The 18,138-nt window shown below is 30.4% G+C and overlaps 3 protein-coding genes across 3 annotated transcripts; 2 read left to right on the top strand and 1 right to left on the bottom strand.

Moving 5' to 3' along the window:
* Positions 1–377: 377 nt before the first annotated feature.
* Positions 378–5,262, top strand: LOC125066819 (spermine oxidase). The gene is made up of 3 exons (XM_047675101.1): positions 378–1,942; positions 2,419–2,539; positions 3,932–5,262. Exons 1-3 carry the CDS (start codon positions 591–593, stop codon positions 4,118–4,120), a joined length of 1,662 nt encoding a protein of 553 aa, XP_047531057.1. The 5' UTR covers positions 378–590; the 3' UTR covers positions 4,121–5,262.
* Positions 5,263–6,011: 749 nt separating this feature from the next.
* LOC125066754 (8-oxo-dGDP phosphatase NUDT18) lies at positions 6,012–7,729 on the bottom strand. The gene has a single exon (XM_047675006.1). It carries the CDS (start codon positions 7,357–7,359, stop codon positions 6,358–6,360), a length of 1,002 nt encoding a protein of 333 aa, XP_047530962.1. The 5' UTR covers positions 7,360–7,729; the 3' UTR covers positions 6,012–6,357.
* A 467-nt stretch (positions 7,730–8,196) lies between these two features.
* LOC125066927 (protein TAPT1 homolog) lies at positions 8,197–13,762 on the top strand. The gene is made up of 10 exons (XM_047675256.1): positions 8,197–8,451; positions 8,524–8,788; positions 8,872–9,179; positions 9,432–9,529; positions 9,854–10,092; positions 10,642–10,830; positions 11,099–11,248; positions 11,383–11,491; positions 12,122–12,265; positions 12,840–13,762. Exons 1-10 carry the CDS (start codon positions 8,328–8,330, stop codon positions 12,990–12,992), a joined length of 1,779 nt encoding a protein of 592 aa, XP_047531212.1. The 5' UTR covers positions 8,197–8,327; the 3' UTR covers positions 12,993–13,762.
* The last annotated feature ends 4,376 nt before the right edge of the window (positions 13,763–18,138 follow it).

Raw genomic sequence — 18,138 nt, 5'->3', positions numbered from 1 at the left:
GCACTACTTCTAAAATGGAGTAAGATATTTTTTTTGTAATAATTTCTAGACTTGTTGTCTAGTTGTCTTATTGTTTTAAACAATTTTTAAAAATGCTTATTATTCTTTTTTTTTTTATTTACATTTAAAATTTTGTGGTTTACATTATTACACATAATTATGAAATATTTGGTTGCAAATTTTAAGGAATATTTTTTTAAAAAATCTTTGTGTTGTAATATAATATTTTTAAACATGTCTGAAAAATATAAGTTTTTATAAAATATTAATCAATACTATTAAATTGATAAATTCTGATAGTACATTCACTCATTCAGTCGATAGTGTAAAGATATCCTTATAAGTTGTGATTATTTTGTTTCGTTTTATTATTTAAATCGGATCCGTGTTATGAATTAATTATTCATTATTTTTGTAAAGAGAGTGGTAATTGAAGTTACATAATCAACTAATCTCATACATTTATTATTATTATTCTGTTAGCCAAGAGTAATGTCAATTTGCCAATGCAATATTATGCCAAAGTAACAGCTGACTGAGCGTCAAAAGCTCAGTAACAAAAAAATATAGCAAAATCTTCTTTTAATATTATGGGTGACGAAAATTCAAATTCTCGTAAAAAATGTGAAGTAAAGAAATACAATGTAATAATAATAGGAGGTGGTATGGCTGGGCTAGCCTCAGCCAATCATTTTATCAAGAATGGTATGGACGACTTTGTAATATTAGAAGCTAGAAAACGCATCGGTGGAAGGATTATTTCTATACCAATGAAAAATCACAATGTTGAATTAGGAGCTAACTATATTCACGGAGTTCTCGGTAATCCGATATACGAATTGGCGACGAAAAATGGTCTTGTAAACATAATAAATATACCTAAACCGCATAAGGTTATTGCGGCTACAGAAAATGGTAAGCAAGTGCCCTTCGGTGTATTACATGAAATCCACGAAGCTTATGTTTGTTTCTTAAGGCGTTGCGAGGAGTATTTTTTATGCCAATACCTTCCCCCACCCGACATACATAGTGTGGGTGAACATATAAACCTTGAAGCAACCATATATTTAGAACGCCTCCCGACGTCAGAAGAAAAGAAATTGAGAAGATTAATATTCGATTGCTTGTTAAAACGTGAGACTTGTATATCGGGATGCAATTCAATGGATGATATTGATCTGTTAGAATTAGGCAGTTACACTGAACTACAAGGTGGTAATATTGTGATACCCTCAGGTTATAGTTCTGTTTTAGAACCTATGACTAAAAATATATCTCCTGACAAAATATTGTCTAATCATCCAGTGACAAAAATTATTTGGGATTCAGAACAACAAAGTAGTTTAAGAAATTTCGAAGATGTAGGAGAAGAATCGGAAGATTCAGATCAAACTGTGATAGAAGACATCTCTAAAGCTACCTCTGAAAGGGCAGGTGATTCCAGTGAAAGTAATGTTAATACTTCAGAAAAACTCAGCAAAAAGTTATCTCATTGTGTTGAAGTTATTTGTGAAAATGGACAAAGTTTATATGCAAATCATGTGATATGTACTGTACCATTGGGTGTGCTCAAAGAAACAGCTGGGTCATTATTTGAACCTGCGCTGCCACAGTATAAGTTAGAGTCAATAGAACGATTATTATTTAGTGCTGTTGATAAAATTTACTTAGAATATGAAAGGCCTTTTTTAAATCCAGATATAACTGAAATTATGTTGCTCTGGGATAATGCACAAGTTTCTGAAGATATTTCAAAATCATGGTATAAAAAGATATATTCATTTGTTAAAGTGACAGAAACTCTATTATTGGGTTGGCTTTCTGGAAAGGAGGCTGAATATATGGAAACATTGTCAAGCGATGAAGTGGCAAGTACTTGTACAAAGATCTTGCGTCAATTTCTAAATGACCCATTTGTTCCTGCACCTCAATGTTGTGTGTGGTTAGTATACATAGTAATATCTTCTTAGTAAAAATATTCTCATGGTGTTAATGTAAAAAAAAATTGGTCTTTCTTAAATTGGTATATAAGCCGTTGAAGTTGTTACATATTTGTAGGAAATCATTTAAACATTTTAAAATAATTTCTGAAATTGTTATGCCACACCATGTAAGCTTGTATTTGGATATAGATTAATAAGAAATAACAACATTAAAAATATCAATAGACAAAATCGCATCGAGTATAAAAAAATAAACAAAAGTTTAAAATTAATAAGCTTGATATATAGATGCAGAATTAGTAAATAAATAAAAAAAAACAATTTCACTCAACCAATTGAGGTACGCTTTATATGGAAAATGTTCAAGATAATATATGTGGATATAGGTTTTATTGTTTCTTTATTTTGGTTTAATCATTTTGAATGATAAAATCAAAGTACTTACTAACTTTATATGACTATTTTTCAATTTCAGTACAAGTTGGAAAAAGCAGCCTTATACAAGAGGGTCTTATACAGCTATTGCTGTTGGTGCTAGTCAAAGTGATATTGAAAGTTTAGCACAACCACTGTTTAGAAATGTACACGATAAAAAGGTAATGTATTATATATCTCTATATTTGTTGCAGGGTAATCCAACAAATCAGATACTTACCAAAATTCTAGGTTAAGGACTGGATAATTGGAATCTAAGGAAGGTTTTCAAAAGTGTCAAGTTATTTTAGGATCATTACTAGAAATAAGTACTTGTATTTTCGAATTTAGTTTTTTTTTATTATTATAATATATGAGTGAAATGACAAATGGGCTACCCAAAAGATGGTAAGTGCTTAGTCACCACTACTGGTCATAGATATTGGCACTTTAAGACATATTAATTCCACAAGTAAGTATTAATTGCGGTACATATTATATGCTATTTGTGTGTAGCGATGTCGTTCATCTGATTGAGTTGCAACTTTGTACAGTTTTTCTTGGTATTCGCACAACAAATAGCATAAGTCGTATGTAATAAATGTTGACAATCAATATTTAAAATGCATAGTAATATTAGCCATTTAATAGATAATAGGATATTGTGATACCCCATACTTCGAATCATTTCTACTTTCACATATAACTTCAATCACCAAGATCTGTTTTTTATCTAATCTAGCAAAATATTTGTGATGTAATTGACATCAAAAATATTTTATTATATAATACATTCTTTGAAATTATTCACCCAATTCTTTTAAATTTATAATAAAGAATATCTAAATTAGATTTGTATTTAAGTATTACATGGCGAAGATATGATAATATTTTATCTAATGATAAAAAAATCGTGCGACAGTCACTATTAAATTATATGAGCCACTACAGGGATAATATACTTTAGGTATTTTGATCTTATAGTATTTAAGCACATCAAGCAATATGTATCGCAAAATGTTACCTCAGGATACGAAGGCAATATTCTACAGGCTGTTTTAAATTTAATTTAACTAAATTAAATTGGATGTCTGTTATTAATAAAACAAAACAAATTGTTTATCTGTTGAAGAAACATCTGTGGCTCATTACGACCTTCTAAGATGTATAAGCAATATTTGACTCTCCTCTAGATTAGTAGACATATTTATATGAGATAATGTAATATTTGATCGGACATGTTAAGAGACAAGTTCTAATTTTGTAATGTAACGCGCTTTATTCTGGTTGCTTCCTGGGACACGCAGTCCCACCCACGTTTTTTTAATAAATGGAAATATAAAATAAATTGATGAGTGAAAACTAAGTAATTATTATTTCCCGGTGGAAACGAGGGAATACTTCACTACACGTGTTTCATTCTGCTTTTAAACTCCAATTATAATAAGAATTTTTGTTTGGAAACATATTGGACTAGAAGATAGAAGAATATTATAAAAAAATATCCAGTATTATATATTTAAAAAACTATTGTTTTTATATGAAATATAAATTTGAATTTTTCCTGTTTTCAGCCAGTGTTACTCTTCGGTGGAGAGCACACACATAGCAGTTTCTACTCAACAGTGCATGGCGCTTATCTCTCCGGTCAAGCAGCTGCAAGGCGACTGCTAGTTCCGGATGTGACTGCAGAGAATGTTCTGGATTGCCCCGAGTCAAGCGACTTAAATACTTGGATACAAGGCATACAGCTAGATGGTTAACAAAGAACTTTAAAAAGAGACGTCACTCTCTTTTTATACTTGTATAACATGACACAGGAACTTCGCCTATTAAAAAAGACATGAATTTGTATAATAACCGTTCCTTATTTATATTATATGTAACACTTTGTTCGAGGCTAATTATATTCCGATTATGCTTTTAAATGATATAGACAGTAATATACAATAAGATTAAGTAGAAATTACAACTACTTATTTCCATTTTGATCTCCATAAAATTTGTTTTCAAATGTAATTTTTGTGAAGATAATTTTACAGATATACTGCTGGTATAAATGGTAGCTTGCGACTCAACGCTTGTTAATTGGCTCGAGAGGTCATAGGTCTGCTTATCTTCTATTTTTTCTGTTTTGTATTAAATACTCTTAAACGTTTAAGAATCAAGGTCAATCCGTCATATATAAATTTGAAAACTGTGTTCAGCCAAAAAAACAATTGCTTTTGAAAATTGTGACTAATCATGCTACAATATACTCATGTGTGGTGTAAGAAAGATGTCAAAGGCTATATTTTAATTTTTGTATTGAAAAAAATGAATTAAACTATTTATTTCGATTCATATGGAATTTGTCGTAGTTATATGCAACCACATGACCTAATAATCATTTTGATTGTACAAATTGTACATATTAATATTAAATTATATAGTAATCTGTGTTACCACAAAAATGTCGTTCACACAAATGCATTTTTAGATTAGCAGTATTAGGGTAGGTTAAGATCGTATGTTATATATTTTTCACGTTTTACTTTTACTATATGTATGTATATAATTATGTATTATTCACACATACTGTCTCATACCGCACTATTTCCATACGTAGAAGGTTAAGTGCCTGAATATAACGGATCTTACAATTCATTTCGTTACACAAGGTGCATAATGCATTAAGTTCGCGCTATGATAGAAAATTACTCTGTTAAAAATTCAATTGAGTCTAAATGTATTATTTTGTTTCAATCAATATTGTTGTAATCTAATTTATATAAAACAAAATTATATATATTTCTTTTTTCTTTACGTAAACAAATGAGTTGATGTGTTTTGATTTTAAATGATGTGGCAAATTTTATCGTAGTAAAGCGATGTAAAAGAATTTTGACATAAATGCAATAAAATATTTTGAGTTTTAATTGATAGGTAGCTCCTATTTATGATTTTCTAGTCACTGCATGTTTTTGTATTGCTTAAATAAATCAATAAAAAAATTGTTTGTTTTCTTTAATATAGATATATCAAGCCGAGATAGCCAGTGTTTAGGAAGCTTGCATCCTAACCGATAATTGCGGGTTCAAATCTAGGCAAACACCACTGAATTTTCATGTGCTTAATTTGTGTTTATAAGAAAACAGTGTATGTCTAATTTCAAAGAAATTCTGCCACGTGTACTATAAAAATATTTATACAATTGTAATTCAGTAAGGTAAATATGAAAATGTTACTTTTTGTAATTCAAAAAAGACTTGGTTGTCATAGACTTGGTCATTAAATGTACCAAATGGACATTAGTTTTTTAAGATTCTTTGTCAGTGCCTCTCCAGTCTTCCTTGTAAGGCTGCAAACCAAAAAGTTCCCAGTACCTTGACTGGAAGCAAATACTTTTTTTTTTGCCCAGAATATCTTAAAACCCAGGAAATAAAAAAAACATCAAGAACATATTATTTATTATTAAATCTATTTACATAATAAATTACAGAAGGTACAATTGTCAGATGAATAATACTTAAAGTATTACCTCTAGTCATAAAAGTTATAACTTTATTTAAAACTGACAAGAAATCTTGATTCTTGTCAATTTCAAATAAAAATTAATAATTATTTTGTTCAACAATCATTTTAAAATGTTTTATTTTTTATTAAACATAATACTTTTCCAACATTCAAATTAATTAAGTAACTAGGCCAAAGTACTGTAAGTCATAATAATCTTAGTTTAGTCAAATATAATAAACATAATGCTATGTTACAATATAAAAAATAAATACACCTTCACCAAAAATCTTTTTGATTACATAAAATTGGAATGTAATTGTTCAGGTTAGTACATAAAAGTTAACAATAGTGTTACACACTAGTATAAAATATTAGTGAGATTACATGATTCAGGTATAAATGGTTACACTTTTAAAGAGATAACAAGAGAGTCTAAGTCTAAATTTAATATTTGAGTCTCCTCTTCAATGGCAATGTTATTTAATATGGATGTATTAAAGGTTTAACGCACAACATGCAACTCAATTGTTGAGTTTTTAGAAAATACAATCGGTAGGAGCTCTTTGTGGACATCTTCAGATAATTCATGCCAAGCACATTTACCAATCAAAGGTACTTCCTCCAAGGGAGGCCTGAAAACTACTAGCAATGATAAACAACAACCATCTGCTGATGGATCAGCTTCGACATTAAGGAGGCCTAAGGGTCTGTGTTGAGCAACATCAGCACCAAACATCTCAACCATAAATCTTCGTAAAGTTGAATGCATACTTTTTGCTGGATTTATTTCGCATGTGGGAAAATGCAATGTTGTTTTCTCACTCAACAGTACATGTAATCTATTTGTACTTCTCTTTTTTATTAATACTATCAATCTCATCAGATCTTTTACATGTGGAACTGGTGCTGGCAGAATGTTTTTATGCCATGACACTCCTGGATGACTTTGTTTGTACAATTTGGCTTTGTCAATGAGATGCAATATATCATTTGCTCTTAATGATATTTCTTGTAAATTGAAAATCCACTTTGCTTGTAAAGATTCTTTGTCTGCCTTAGCAGGAGTTTTAAGTTCACCTCCAATAATTTTGCCTGTTAATACAAATCTAAACCAAGTGCCACCTGCTGTTTCAACCACTAATAAGGTATCAGCTTTAAAGTGCAACCCAGTTTCTTCCAGCACTTCTCTAGCAGCAGCTTGTTCGATTGTCTCACCTTTCTCCATTCTGCCTGCAGGAAGATACCATTTTCCAGCACAACTTTCTTTCGCCTCTTGCATCAAAAGCAATTCCTCACGGTCATTAATAATCACACAGGCGACAACGTATGTTACATTACCTCCAAGCACTGGTTTAAAGTTTGAAGGTGTTGTTGGTGTTATACCTTGAGATTCAGCAACAGAATTTTGATCCGCTATGGTAAAGTCACAAAAATCATTCTCATCGCCTTCTAAACCTTGGCCATCCAAAAGCTTAGAAATATATGAGTCGACTTGGCGCGACATAGTTACCTACTTTTTCTAATGAAAAAGCGTGTTAAATAGTTCTCAATGGGTGTTTCCGAATGTTTGCTTTATGACAAGGGTTAATTACCAAATTATAATTACCTTAGTACATCACTACATTTATACTTTGTGTCTGTGAGTTGTGTTACACTTAATTATTTGTGTATTTACAATTTACACGCACATTGTTAGTATTTTGGTATTTGGGTTGATTATGTCAATAATTTATATTCTATTAGTCAAGAATGTGTACTTCATTTAGATAGGCAAAGGTTTTTAAAAGACAGCCTCATAAGTCCGTTTGTATTCTTTTATTTTATAACGTATAAACATATCTTATTTATTGTAAAATGTAAAATGCATATTTTTAAATGCCGGTACCGGTCAAACAGGAGAAGTCTGGCATTGCATTTTTCAAATTGAATGATTATCTAGGCCTTAAGAAAGAATATCACGATCACTAGAACACACGCTTTAATAACAGTCATAATGTAAATTATAAAATAAAAACTTAAAGTTTTTTTAAGTATGAACTTTCTGCAGGTTAATTATTACAGCTGTATATAAAAACTAAATTAAAGTAAATCAATTGAATGAAATATGTGTTTATTTGCTATATGAATATAAGAATATTATAACTAATTCTTGCCAAACATTATAAGAAAAATACTTAAAAATTATTATTACAGATAAGACTATTTTAGTTTTATTACATTGTAAATAAAATTTTGCTATTTTTCGAGTTAAGATGAGGTTTAGATAAATGTATTTTCGTTTAAATGTCATTGTTGACATTTTCATAATTGTCAATTGAATTTTTAAATCATTGGAGTAAAGTCAAACTCAAACCAAAATAATAAAAAAAATCTGGTTGTAAAAGTAAAGTAAAGAACTGTTTTTGGGTTTAAAATAACAAAATAGAAATATTGTTATGTTATGTATCTTATAGAGAGCTAGGGCTTAATAACATGACGTTAAAAAATGAAGATTATCAAGAGCATACTAAAAGGTTACGTTTTAAGAGTATAACAAATATTCAACAATGCCCGGGTGATAGCATTGACAAAACTGGAAAAGAAATTAAAAATAAAGGTTTGTGTTCATATTTAATGATTTTATTTGAAAAATTCCTAACAATAACATGTATTGTTATCATTTACACAGATGGAGATAAAAGTGCTTCTCTCTTTGCATTTTTGCACGTCGAACTCACAAGAGGGTATTTATTGGAACACGATGAAGAAAGATTCTCTGCCCGGAGAGAGAAAGTTTATTCATTTATTAAAATTCCTCAAGAATTAGAAAAATTCATGGCTTATGGATTTTTCCAATGTGCAGATTCTTTGTTATTTGTTTATACATTCTTGCCTTTAAGATTTGTAATGGCATTTTGGTCATTCATTAATAGACTTTTTAGGCAATGTTTTGGGCAAGTAGACAACTCTGTGACCTGTTATATACATAATATTGATGATATTTATAAATATGTCATAATCTATTTAATTATTTCAGATTTTATTCTAGAAAAACCATACTTAAGCCAGCTGAGACATGTGATGTACTGAAAGGATTCATTTTACTAATATGTAGTATATTAATGTGCTATATAGACACTAATATGATGTATCACTTAGTGAAGAGTCAAAGTGTGATGAAGTTGTATATATTCTATAACATGTTAGAGGTAGGAGATAGATTGTTCTCTGCCTTTGGACAAGACACAATCGATGCTATGTTCTGGACAGCCACTGAGCCTAGAGACAGGAAGAGAGAACATCTTGGTCTCATTCCACATTTACTTTTTGCTATGACTTATGTCTGTATCCTTTTTCACTATAGTGTACAATATCCTTTACTTTACGTATATGTTAAGGTTTGATATGGTTCCTCAAACTAATTCGAATAGAGTGTAAGAATAATAAAATAATCTATACTATCTTTTTAGAATCAAGAAAGTGGAATAAAGATTTTCTTTTAATGCAAATATGTATATGTGTATGATATTATCTTTAAATCATTTTATTACTATGATTTCTACTTAAAAGAAAATAATTACCTTAGTAATATTGCAGTTCTCCACAGCTTACTAGTGTTGTTCCAAGCCACAACACTAAATGTAGCTTTTAATTCTAATAATAAAAGTCTTCTGATAATTATGATGTCAAATAATGTGAGTATTTATTTATGTTATAAATAAAATTTTTGGTATATAAATGTCTTCTGTAATCTAATTTGTTGATTTTTGATTCTTGTCAATCAATTTGGTCGAGCAGTGTGTTGGAATATGCTCTAACAAGGTTAATGAATCATATAAAGAATAGAAAATTATTGTTTATAATAATAAATTTTTATATAAGTTCACACTGGCCCTCTGTAAATATTGAAGATTGTTGCTTAAATGGTGCAAGCGAGACAGCAGATATTGTGCAGCGATGAGGAACTTTCAACTTGAACTTGGGCAGTATAGGTGATAAAATATTATTTTTTGTTTTAGTTTGTTGAATTAAAAGGAAGCGTTTTCAAAAAATTTGACAAGAACAATCTCTTTCAAGTTTCGTGCAGTGATGTACGAGAACGACTTCATTTATCGGTGCTGCTTTTCATTGTGGTGCTTCAGACTATGAAAGAGTACATGTGGAAAGAAGAAAGGTTCTGGATATTAGCCCCTGACTGTGTGCTTGTTCTTACTTTTGAGGTCATCATTGACTGGGTGAAACATGCATTCATTACCAGGTATTGGAAGATTAATTCTAAATAAAACGTACCAAGTTACATAGGTTTATTTTTAAAATAATTACATCTTATCTACCTGTTGTTAATTGACTGATGAAAAGTTCTTTACATTATGATTACATAGTATATAACTAAGTCACTTACCGCGGTCTGTCCCAGTGTATGCTTAGATCTTTAAAATTACACAACAGATTTTGATGCAGATAAATAGATTGATTCAATTATACATCTCATTGTAAGTAAAACTGCTAAAAAAGGTAACGGACTATCCCAAGGCCCTGGGTTCAAACTCCGGACCGGTGTCACGTGTCCGGTGTCCGGACCGGGTGACAAACTTTGTTTTGTTTGGGTGTCAGCAGAGCTTCAATTTTCTTTTCTCATTCCGGTTATGTCGGAACCCTGTTCCATTGAATTATGAGAGTGAAGGAATAGTGAGTGCACTTGTATTTGTGCACCAATTGTGATCATCAATAATAATGAAATATCTTAACTGGATTGAAAGTTTTTTGTTTTATGAAATTTATATATTGTACGAGATTACTGTAACAGGTTTAATGAAGTTCCTTATGGAGTGTATAGAGAATACACAGTTAGTTTGGCATATGATGTTGCGCAGACTCGGCAGAAGTATGCGTTCAGTGACCACTCGGATCTAGTTGCTCGGAGGATGGGTTTCATTCCACTGCCTCTTGGAGTTGTCATAACGAGGGTTTTAGTGCATGCGGTCAAAGTTGACGGGTGAGTGTTTTCTGTTACTTTACCACCGGGAGTGAGTGGTCACCTCTGTCAATCGATATCCAGCCCTATAAGAAGTCAAAATAACTTAGCAAGATTTATATATATTCTATATTCCATATTCGATATGTATCCGATACTATCAAGGAGTGTCTGTAATTGCACTGATATACACATGTACCTTTAAACCGGAATACAAGAATGTTTTTTTTATATGTCTCATGTGCCTGTAATTTCAGGGATTGACATATTAATTTTTTTATGTTCACAGATTAGCAGCGGTGCTATTAATATTCATAGCATACTTGTGTCTAATATCAATAAGAGTGCTCGTATCTATCGTTATACTCGGAAAAGCTTGTGATCTAATTACACAACACCAGAGTGAGAAATGTGACAGTCACCACACCACGCCTAAACGGTAATATATTAATACTTTTTATGTTCATACTGCCTGTATTAAAAAAAATGTTCTTTAACAGACTGAGATATGTAATTTTGATCATATTAAATAATTAAGATCCTAAAATTTATCTAAAATTATGATTATTTCAGGGAACAAAAAGATTCAAAAGAATTCCCATACACTCAAAAGATTCCTGAAGCGGAGTCGACAGAAAAAAAGCCAGTACAGCTTAAGTTTCTTATACCGGAGAATGTGATGGTAAGTGTTAAGTAAAACATAAATATGTTAAATTAGATGAGTCATCGTCGCCAATATGTAATATACTATAATGATATACTCTTATATCTCAACTGTCTAAGTGAATGAAACAAAAAACTCAAAAGACCAAAATATTTATTTCAATAACTGCCATCGGTTGTAGACTAGTCGACTTGACCATTATGTAGCGTTAAAGGCACAGCGTTGTAGAAGGTAGGAGCAGGACGCCGCATATATCTTGCTCTTTCTAGTTCTAATGGAAGGCAAAATTTCACGCAAAAAAAAGCAACATTTTTACTATAGACGGCTAATGAAAACGATATTTATTTTGGTAATTATACATCAGAACAAACTAAAAATACAAATTATGTAATCAATTTTATTAAAATATTATTATTATGTACAATAAATCAAACACCAATAAAACGTATTAGAATATACATATATAAATTAAATTAAGATAAATGTCTCCTCCTAAGAATCATAGTAGTTAGTAGTACGTGTACGTAGTACGTGTAGCACATCTCTAGTGTACCGAAGTTTTATCATTCTGTATTATACCATACCGGTATAATGAGCTGTAAATTTGTTTCTAACTTGATGTTTATTTATTTTTTCTTTGTATTCCAGATCGAACCGCTAGTAGATGCATCAGCTGGGGCGGCGGCCATTTTCTCGAATAGTGCAATAGACTTGAACGGAGTTTGCTATCTTAATGACAAAATGAATGTCCAAGTTAAGCAGGAACCAGCGGAGTACATCGAACCTGATCTGGTAAGATAATTAACAGCTTTTTGTATAATATCCGGCTAAAAAAAAAGGAAACATACTAATTTCTACTAAAAGACAAGGCTTTTTCTTTTTCTGAGAAGAAAGTTTGAAGCCAATTCCAAAAAATATAAAGTAACAACTAATTATGATGTATTGTTGGAGTGTCATCTATTTTAATTATATATTAATTAAATATAGTCCATTCCACGAATCGAATTCCTAGGGAACAAAATACTCGGACCTCAACGATAAGCGAGATAACTCCAGCATGTTAGTCAACCCAATGAAATAATTTGGTAAATAAACGTCACGCACATTGACCGATGAGCACACAAGCAATATCTTTTGGGAGCTCGTTTTGTGGAAGTGAACTTAGTACAAATTATAAATTATAACTGTTTATACTTAAAAAACTTTACGTAGCCGCAAAGCTCGTAAATGCTCGCTGCAAGATTCTCCATTCGTGCTCAATAAAACGAAAGGCGATCGGATCGGCGGCAAGTGCTGCTCGTACCAGCTGTTGTTGCAACTCGTGCGGGCAGTACGAGGCTAAAGTACCATTGAAAATACCCACCAGGACGTCAGCCGCAGCGCTCCGGATATAAAAGCTGCGGCGGCCGCCAATGAAGATTCAGTGGAGCGCCCGCAGTCTCCCGACGCGGACGGGCTCAAGAGGCGCGCGGAGTCCGAGCCGAACCTCGCCAAGAACGACGACCAAGAGGCTACGTAACACAATCCGATCATCGAAATATTATTAGGGACCTACATCGAGCCAGAAGTGTGGGATCCTCTGTAAAGCTGTAGCCACACCAAATATATTCGAAATGTTTGAGGCATTTTGCATCGCCTTATAACGTGTTGCTACAGCTTTACAAATGGACTTAAAATATTGTTATACACGGCACCGAAAAAGAAGCAAAATAACTTGACGCTTTTTCTTTGTGTGGATCAATAACTAAATTAATCAAGATTTTTTTGCGTGTATGAGGCAAAGTGGAAATGCAGGGACCGCTACAACAGCGGCAATGGTGTCGCTTCTTTTGTCGTCGTGTGTAAACAGCCTATCTGCCGGTTGCTCTAGTTCCATCTAATGAGATTGTCTAGAACGAAGTATGTTAGGCCTATAACGAATATCCGGATACAAAAAAATATATATAAACAGAAATTGTTTTATTAAATAAACATTATAAAGTAATTACCGAAAGATTTTGAGACACTTAAGGCTCCATAGCGTAAGTCTATAGCCTATAAGCCTTACATATATAATATGTATATTACTTCGTTTTTCAATTTATTTGAAAAACATTACATTTAGTACGTTCTGTCTGTATATGTGGTAACTCGCAAACTATTTTAGCATCAAGTAGCGTGCAAAGCAAAGCAGTTCCTATTACTTGATTTGCAAGGTACACCAATCTTTGAGAGATGACCAGCGATGACCATAGTGATTGGATCCAGACTATTCTAATTTTTTTAATTAAAATGTTTTTTTTTTTCTTAAGAGTATTATTATTATTAACTATTTGTCATCGTTAATAATAATATTATAATTAATAATTTTAATCGTATGATCTGTAACGTTGGGGACGCCATAGCCGGCCGAAACATTTCGAACATTCCTTTATTATAGCCTAAATGAAGTCGATATAGTTAATAATAATAATAACAACATCATTATTAATATTTACCAACATGGTACAATAAATTCGTATTTTTAAAACTTATATCACTGATTGCAAATTTAGAAATATGTACCAGAGACAATATTCGTTATAGACTTGATATATTATCTGTATATTTATCATATAGAAAATGCAAACAATCTAAAGAAACTTATTATCACTTAATCACCCTCGCCAACAATTTTACTTGACAATCATTGAAAAATATAAAAAACTTAATCATTTCATAAACATAACAATATGTTATAATCAAATATGTAAAGAATAAATAAACCAATAATACTATTTGAAAACTTGCTGATGTCAATGATTTAGTTTCATCTAAAGAAATAATTTTATTACTTTATTTATGAACTGCAATAAAAAAATACAAATAAAAAATAGGCTGTAGTCGTAGATCCGTTTAGGGTTTCGTTTTCTTATCAGAACTACAAAATCCTACTAAAAAATAATACACAGTTAGTCTGTCTTGTAGAACCATTTATTATAAAAAAAATAATTGAAGTTGTTGAAGAATAAGGCAGTGATGGGGGACTATATAAGTTTACATGGTTTGCATTTTCTATGTGATTAGATTAAAAACAAAACTCGATATTTAATAAATATAATAACTATTCCATGTTACAAATTTAAAAATAAAAAAAGCCTACGATAAAATTCACAGATAAAAAAAGACAAACAAAATTAAACTAGCACAGAGTTTGTTAATTGGACAGTTATTTTTTTTAAATATGTTGTGATGTTCGTATTTTATGTTGTTACTAGTGATTTTTGTTAGATTTATTTTACGGTGTGCTAATATCAAAATTAGGAAGTATATTTTGGTGTTTGATGGACTGTCATAAGTGAAATTAAAATAAAAAAAACGAGTTCAGGGAGTGGGGTTTAGCCTTATCAGATTTTTATTGAAGATGATTAGCACAAAATTGGTTTGTAAAAAAATATATTTGACAATGTTTAAAATAAGTGTTCCTATATGAAATAAATATTTAGATTAATTTTATATTTTTGAGTCCTTTTTTTTAATAATTATTTTGTTAATATTAACGGATTTATTTAAAATGTACATTACATAAAGTATTTTGTCATGTACATGTAAATATAAGTTTTTATTAGTATTTTATCACAAAATGTTTTTTCTTTACCATTATATATTAAAGTAGCTTTCATATAATCATATTGCAAGAGATTCAGAATAAAGGTGGATTTATAACTCTATAAGTTTATTAGGAAAAAGGATTTATTAAAAGTGAAGCTTTTAATTCAATAAATTCAATTGAATTTATAAAATTAGGCCATTTTAACACAAAAAGTTTTTTTATTCCATATTATATTATATAAATACGGAAGATATTAAGCTCATGTTCAGAAATCACTCAGTTGTTTAAAACATTTTTTAATTATATATATATATATATATATATATATATATATATATATAATATAATTCTTATGTATAGTTTTATAACCTACCGATATAATCTATATAATTTGATTTTATACATAGTAATTATTTTGGATTTAGTTTAAAAATAAATTCCACAAACAAATATTGCCACGCGATCGCTTCAAACTGTTGTAGTAAATCCTCCTGCTTAATTAAATATAATTACCAGCTGTCTTAAAGTTTAGATCAACAGAAAAATATAGATAGATCGCACAATAAAGCAGGATAAGGGAAAAGTTGCATTGAAATTGGAAGATGAACATATTTATTAATTTTATATTTGTGTGGAGTTAAAGTAACGTTGAACATTTATTATTTGAGTTACTTAGCACGCTGATGCATAACAAGCGTATGCCATAAAGCCGAGTTCACACACAACTTTCTGTCTAAATAGCATAATAACTGAAATATATTCCCCTATGTTTTATGTTACTAGTATAATATATCTTTGTCTCAACTTACTGTTTTTATAGTGTAGTTGTGTATAGTAATAAGTTTATAAATGTTGTGCCTTTTGAATGATGACAGAACGAGAGAAATCAGCATTAGGGTTTTTTTTTGCTAACTCATCTGGGTAGGTATTATCCACTCGTAAGATATTCTACCTCTAAAGAGCAATACTTTTTATTATTATAGTCCTGTTTGAAGCAGTGATAGAGCCATGACTACAGGAACATGGGACATACACTCTTAGTTCCTAAGGTTGGTGGCACTTTGGCAATGTAAATAATGATTAATATTTATTACAGCACTAATGTCTATCGGAGCCGAGATGGCCCAGTGGTTAGAACACGTGCACCTTAACCGATGATTTCGGGTTCAAGCCCAAGCAGGCACCAGATAAATTTTATGTGCTTAATTTGTGTATATAATTCATCTCGTGCTCGGCGGTGAAGGAAATCATCGTGAGGAAACCTGCATGTGTCTAATTTCAACGAAATTCTGCCACATGTGTATTCCACCAACCAGCATTGGAGCAGCGTGGTGGAATATGCTCCAAACCTTCTCCTCAAAGGGAGAGGAGACCTTAGCCCAGCAGTGGGAAATTTACAGGCTGCTAATGTAAATGTAAAATGTAAAATGTCTATTGGCAGTAGTGACCACCTATCATCAGGAGCATATGTACGTACACTTAACACGTCATAAAAATAGTGTTTATTAGTCTCATTATAAGTATCTTTGATTTATAAACAAAAATGTTTAAAAAAAGCACATACTTAGAATAGAGGTAGCATATCACTTCTTGAAGTTTTAGACTGAAACTTCATTTTGAATGTATCTACAACATTTTGCAAAATAGCTGTACGCCTTATCGACATAGAGCATTAAACCAATGATTATGCATAAAACTTGTGCTGAATTGTAGTTTATAAAATGTTCTGAGAATTTAGATTGTTTCTGAACGCGGCCTTTCTAGATTTAATAAAAAAATCAATAGTTTCAATTAGTCTAGTTTCAATAAACATCTTTAACTCGTCATAAAAAAGTACTGTCCTTAAGCCTAACCCCAAAGATATATTTTTTTTAACTATTAGGTACTTGGCTCTGGGGAATTATTTTCAGTGATTTTTTATTTTATTTTAGACAAATTGTTAATAAATTGAACACATACTACAATGACATAACTTAAAAAATCAGATTAAACACTTAAAGATGAATAATATTCATAACGCGCGCATAGAGCAAAGTTACATTCATAAGTAATTGCTTTTCTTTTGATAAAGGATTGATTATATTTGAAGAAATAATATTATCTAATAATTTTACATTTAATTGATTCATTAATTTTAATAATACAAATTAAATACAATAAAATATTTTTATGCAATATGTTTTTTGAAGAGTCTTGTGAATTATCTAAAGAAAATGGACATATTTATATATTTATAAACGTAGGTACCTTAAATTAAATATATTTAAAAACAATTAAACAAATAGCCAAAGACTCTTATTTGATTCACATTTATTATATCATATAATTTATAATAGACATATAAACTTTATATAATTATATAAAGTTTAATTATATTGCATTACTTAACTTATAACTGTCGATTGAGGTTTTTTTGCAATAGTACATTGCCATGTTTTTTTTTTTTAGGTATATAAATAAGAGAAGGCACCGATGAATGAGTCAGGTAACGAAGCACGAACCGGTTTTATCGCAATTATTTTCAAATATAAAGTAAATATGCTTAAAGTTATTTTTTTGATGCACATTGTTTTTACACAGGCTATTTTATTATTAACAAGCAATGTTAGAAAGGTGTTTTATGAATTGAATAGTGAAACCCTAAAAAAATGGATTATCATCAGCGATACCATATGAGATTTAAAATTGGAAAAAACGACCAATATCTACTATTATACTTTTTAATTACTTTATATAGTAATTTGTTTTAATATAAATGTAATCGTTTTTTGGAGAATTCGTTGCTAAAATATAACTAAACACTTTAGTGCGCACGTGTAATCTTGTTATACAGTACCTACTATATTTAAGACGCTAGTGTTGTTCACTTTGTTGCCAACTAAATAATTCTTTTCGAGAAATTTAGCGTGGGATTTGGCATGTTTCATGTTTGTTCCTAGATATAGGTTGAATGTAATAAAAAACATATTTAAATTTTTCAACAATTTGTATTTTCGCACCTTAGGTGAATTTTCATATTAAATAAAAATGTTCTTTTCTCTTATATACACATTAAATTCAAATGAAATCGGAGTGTATTTACAAATATATTAAA

Source organism: Vanessa atalanta, chromosome 10 (genome assembly GCF_905147765.1).
Source record: "Vanessa atalanta chromosome 10, ilVanAtal1.2, whole genome shotgun sequence".
Lineage (NCBI taxonomy): Eukaryota > Metazoa > Arthropoda > Insecta > Lepidoptera > Nymphalidae > Vanessa > Vanessa atalanta.
Note: the sequence above shows the minus strand (reverse complement) of the source record. Positions and strands in the feature narration are given on the sequence as shown.

What these genes read in the sequence shown, in the direction of transcription:
- LOC125066819 (XM_047675101.1), top strand. Translation starts at nt 591, where the DNA reads ATGGGTGACGAAAATTCAAATTCTCGTAAAAAATGTGAAGTAAAGAAA. An exon ending in GCACCTCAATGTTGTGTGTG is followed by an intron (nt 1,943 to 2,418) that starts GTTAGTATACAT and finishes TTTCAATTTCAG; the next exon opens with TACAAGTTGGAAAAAGCAGC. An exon ending in GAAATGTACACGATAAAAAG is followed by an intron (nt 2,540 to 3,931) that starts GTAATGTATTAT and finishes TCCTGTTTTCAG; the next exon opens with CCAGTGTTACTCTTCGGTGG.
- LOC125066754 (XM_047675006.1), bottom strand. Translation starts at nt 7,359, where the DNA reads ATGTCGCGCCAAGTCGACTCATATATTTCTAAGCTTTTGGATGGCCAA.
- LOC125066927 (XM_047675256.1), top strand. Translation starts at nt 8,328, where the DNA reads ATGACGTTAAAAAATGAAGATTATCAAGAGCATACTAAAAGGTTACGT. An exon ending in TAATTATGATGTCAAATAAT is followed by an intron (nt 9,530 to 9,853) that starts GTGAGTATTTAT and finishes TTTTTGTTTTAG; the next exon opens with TTTGTTGAATTAAAAGGAAG. An exon ending in TTATACCGGAGAATGTGATG is followed by an intron (nt 11,492 to 12,121) that starts GTAAGTGTTAAG and finishes TTTGTATTCCAG; the next exon opens with ATCGAACCGCTAGTAGATGC.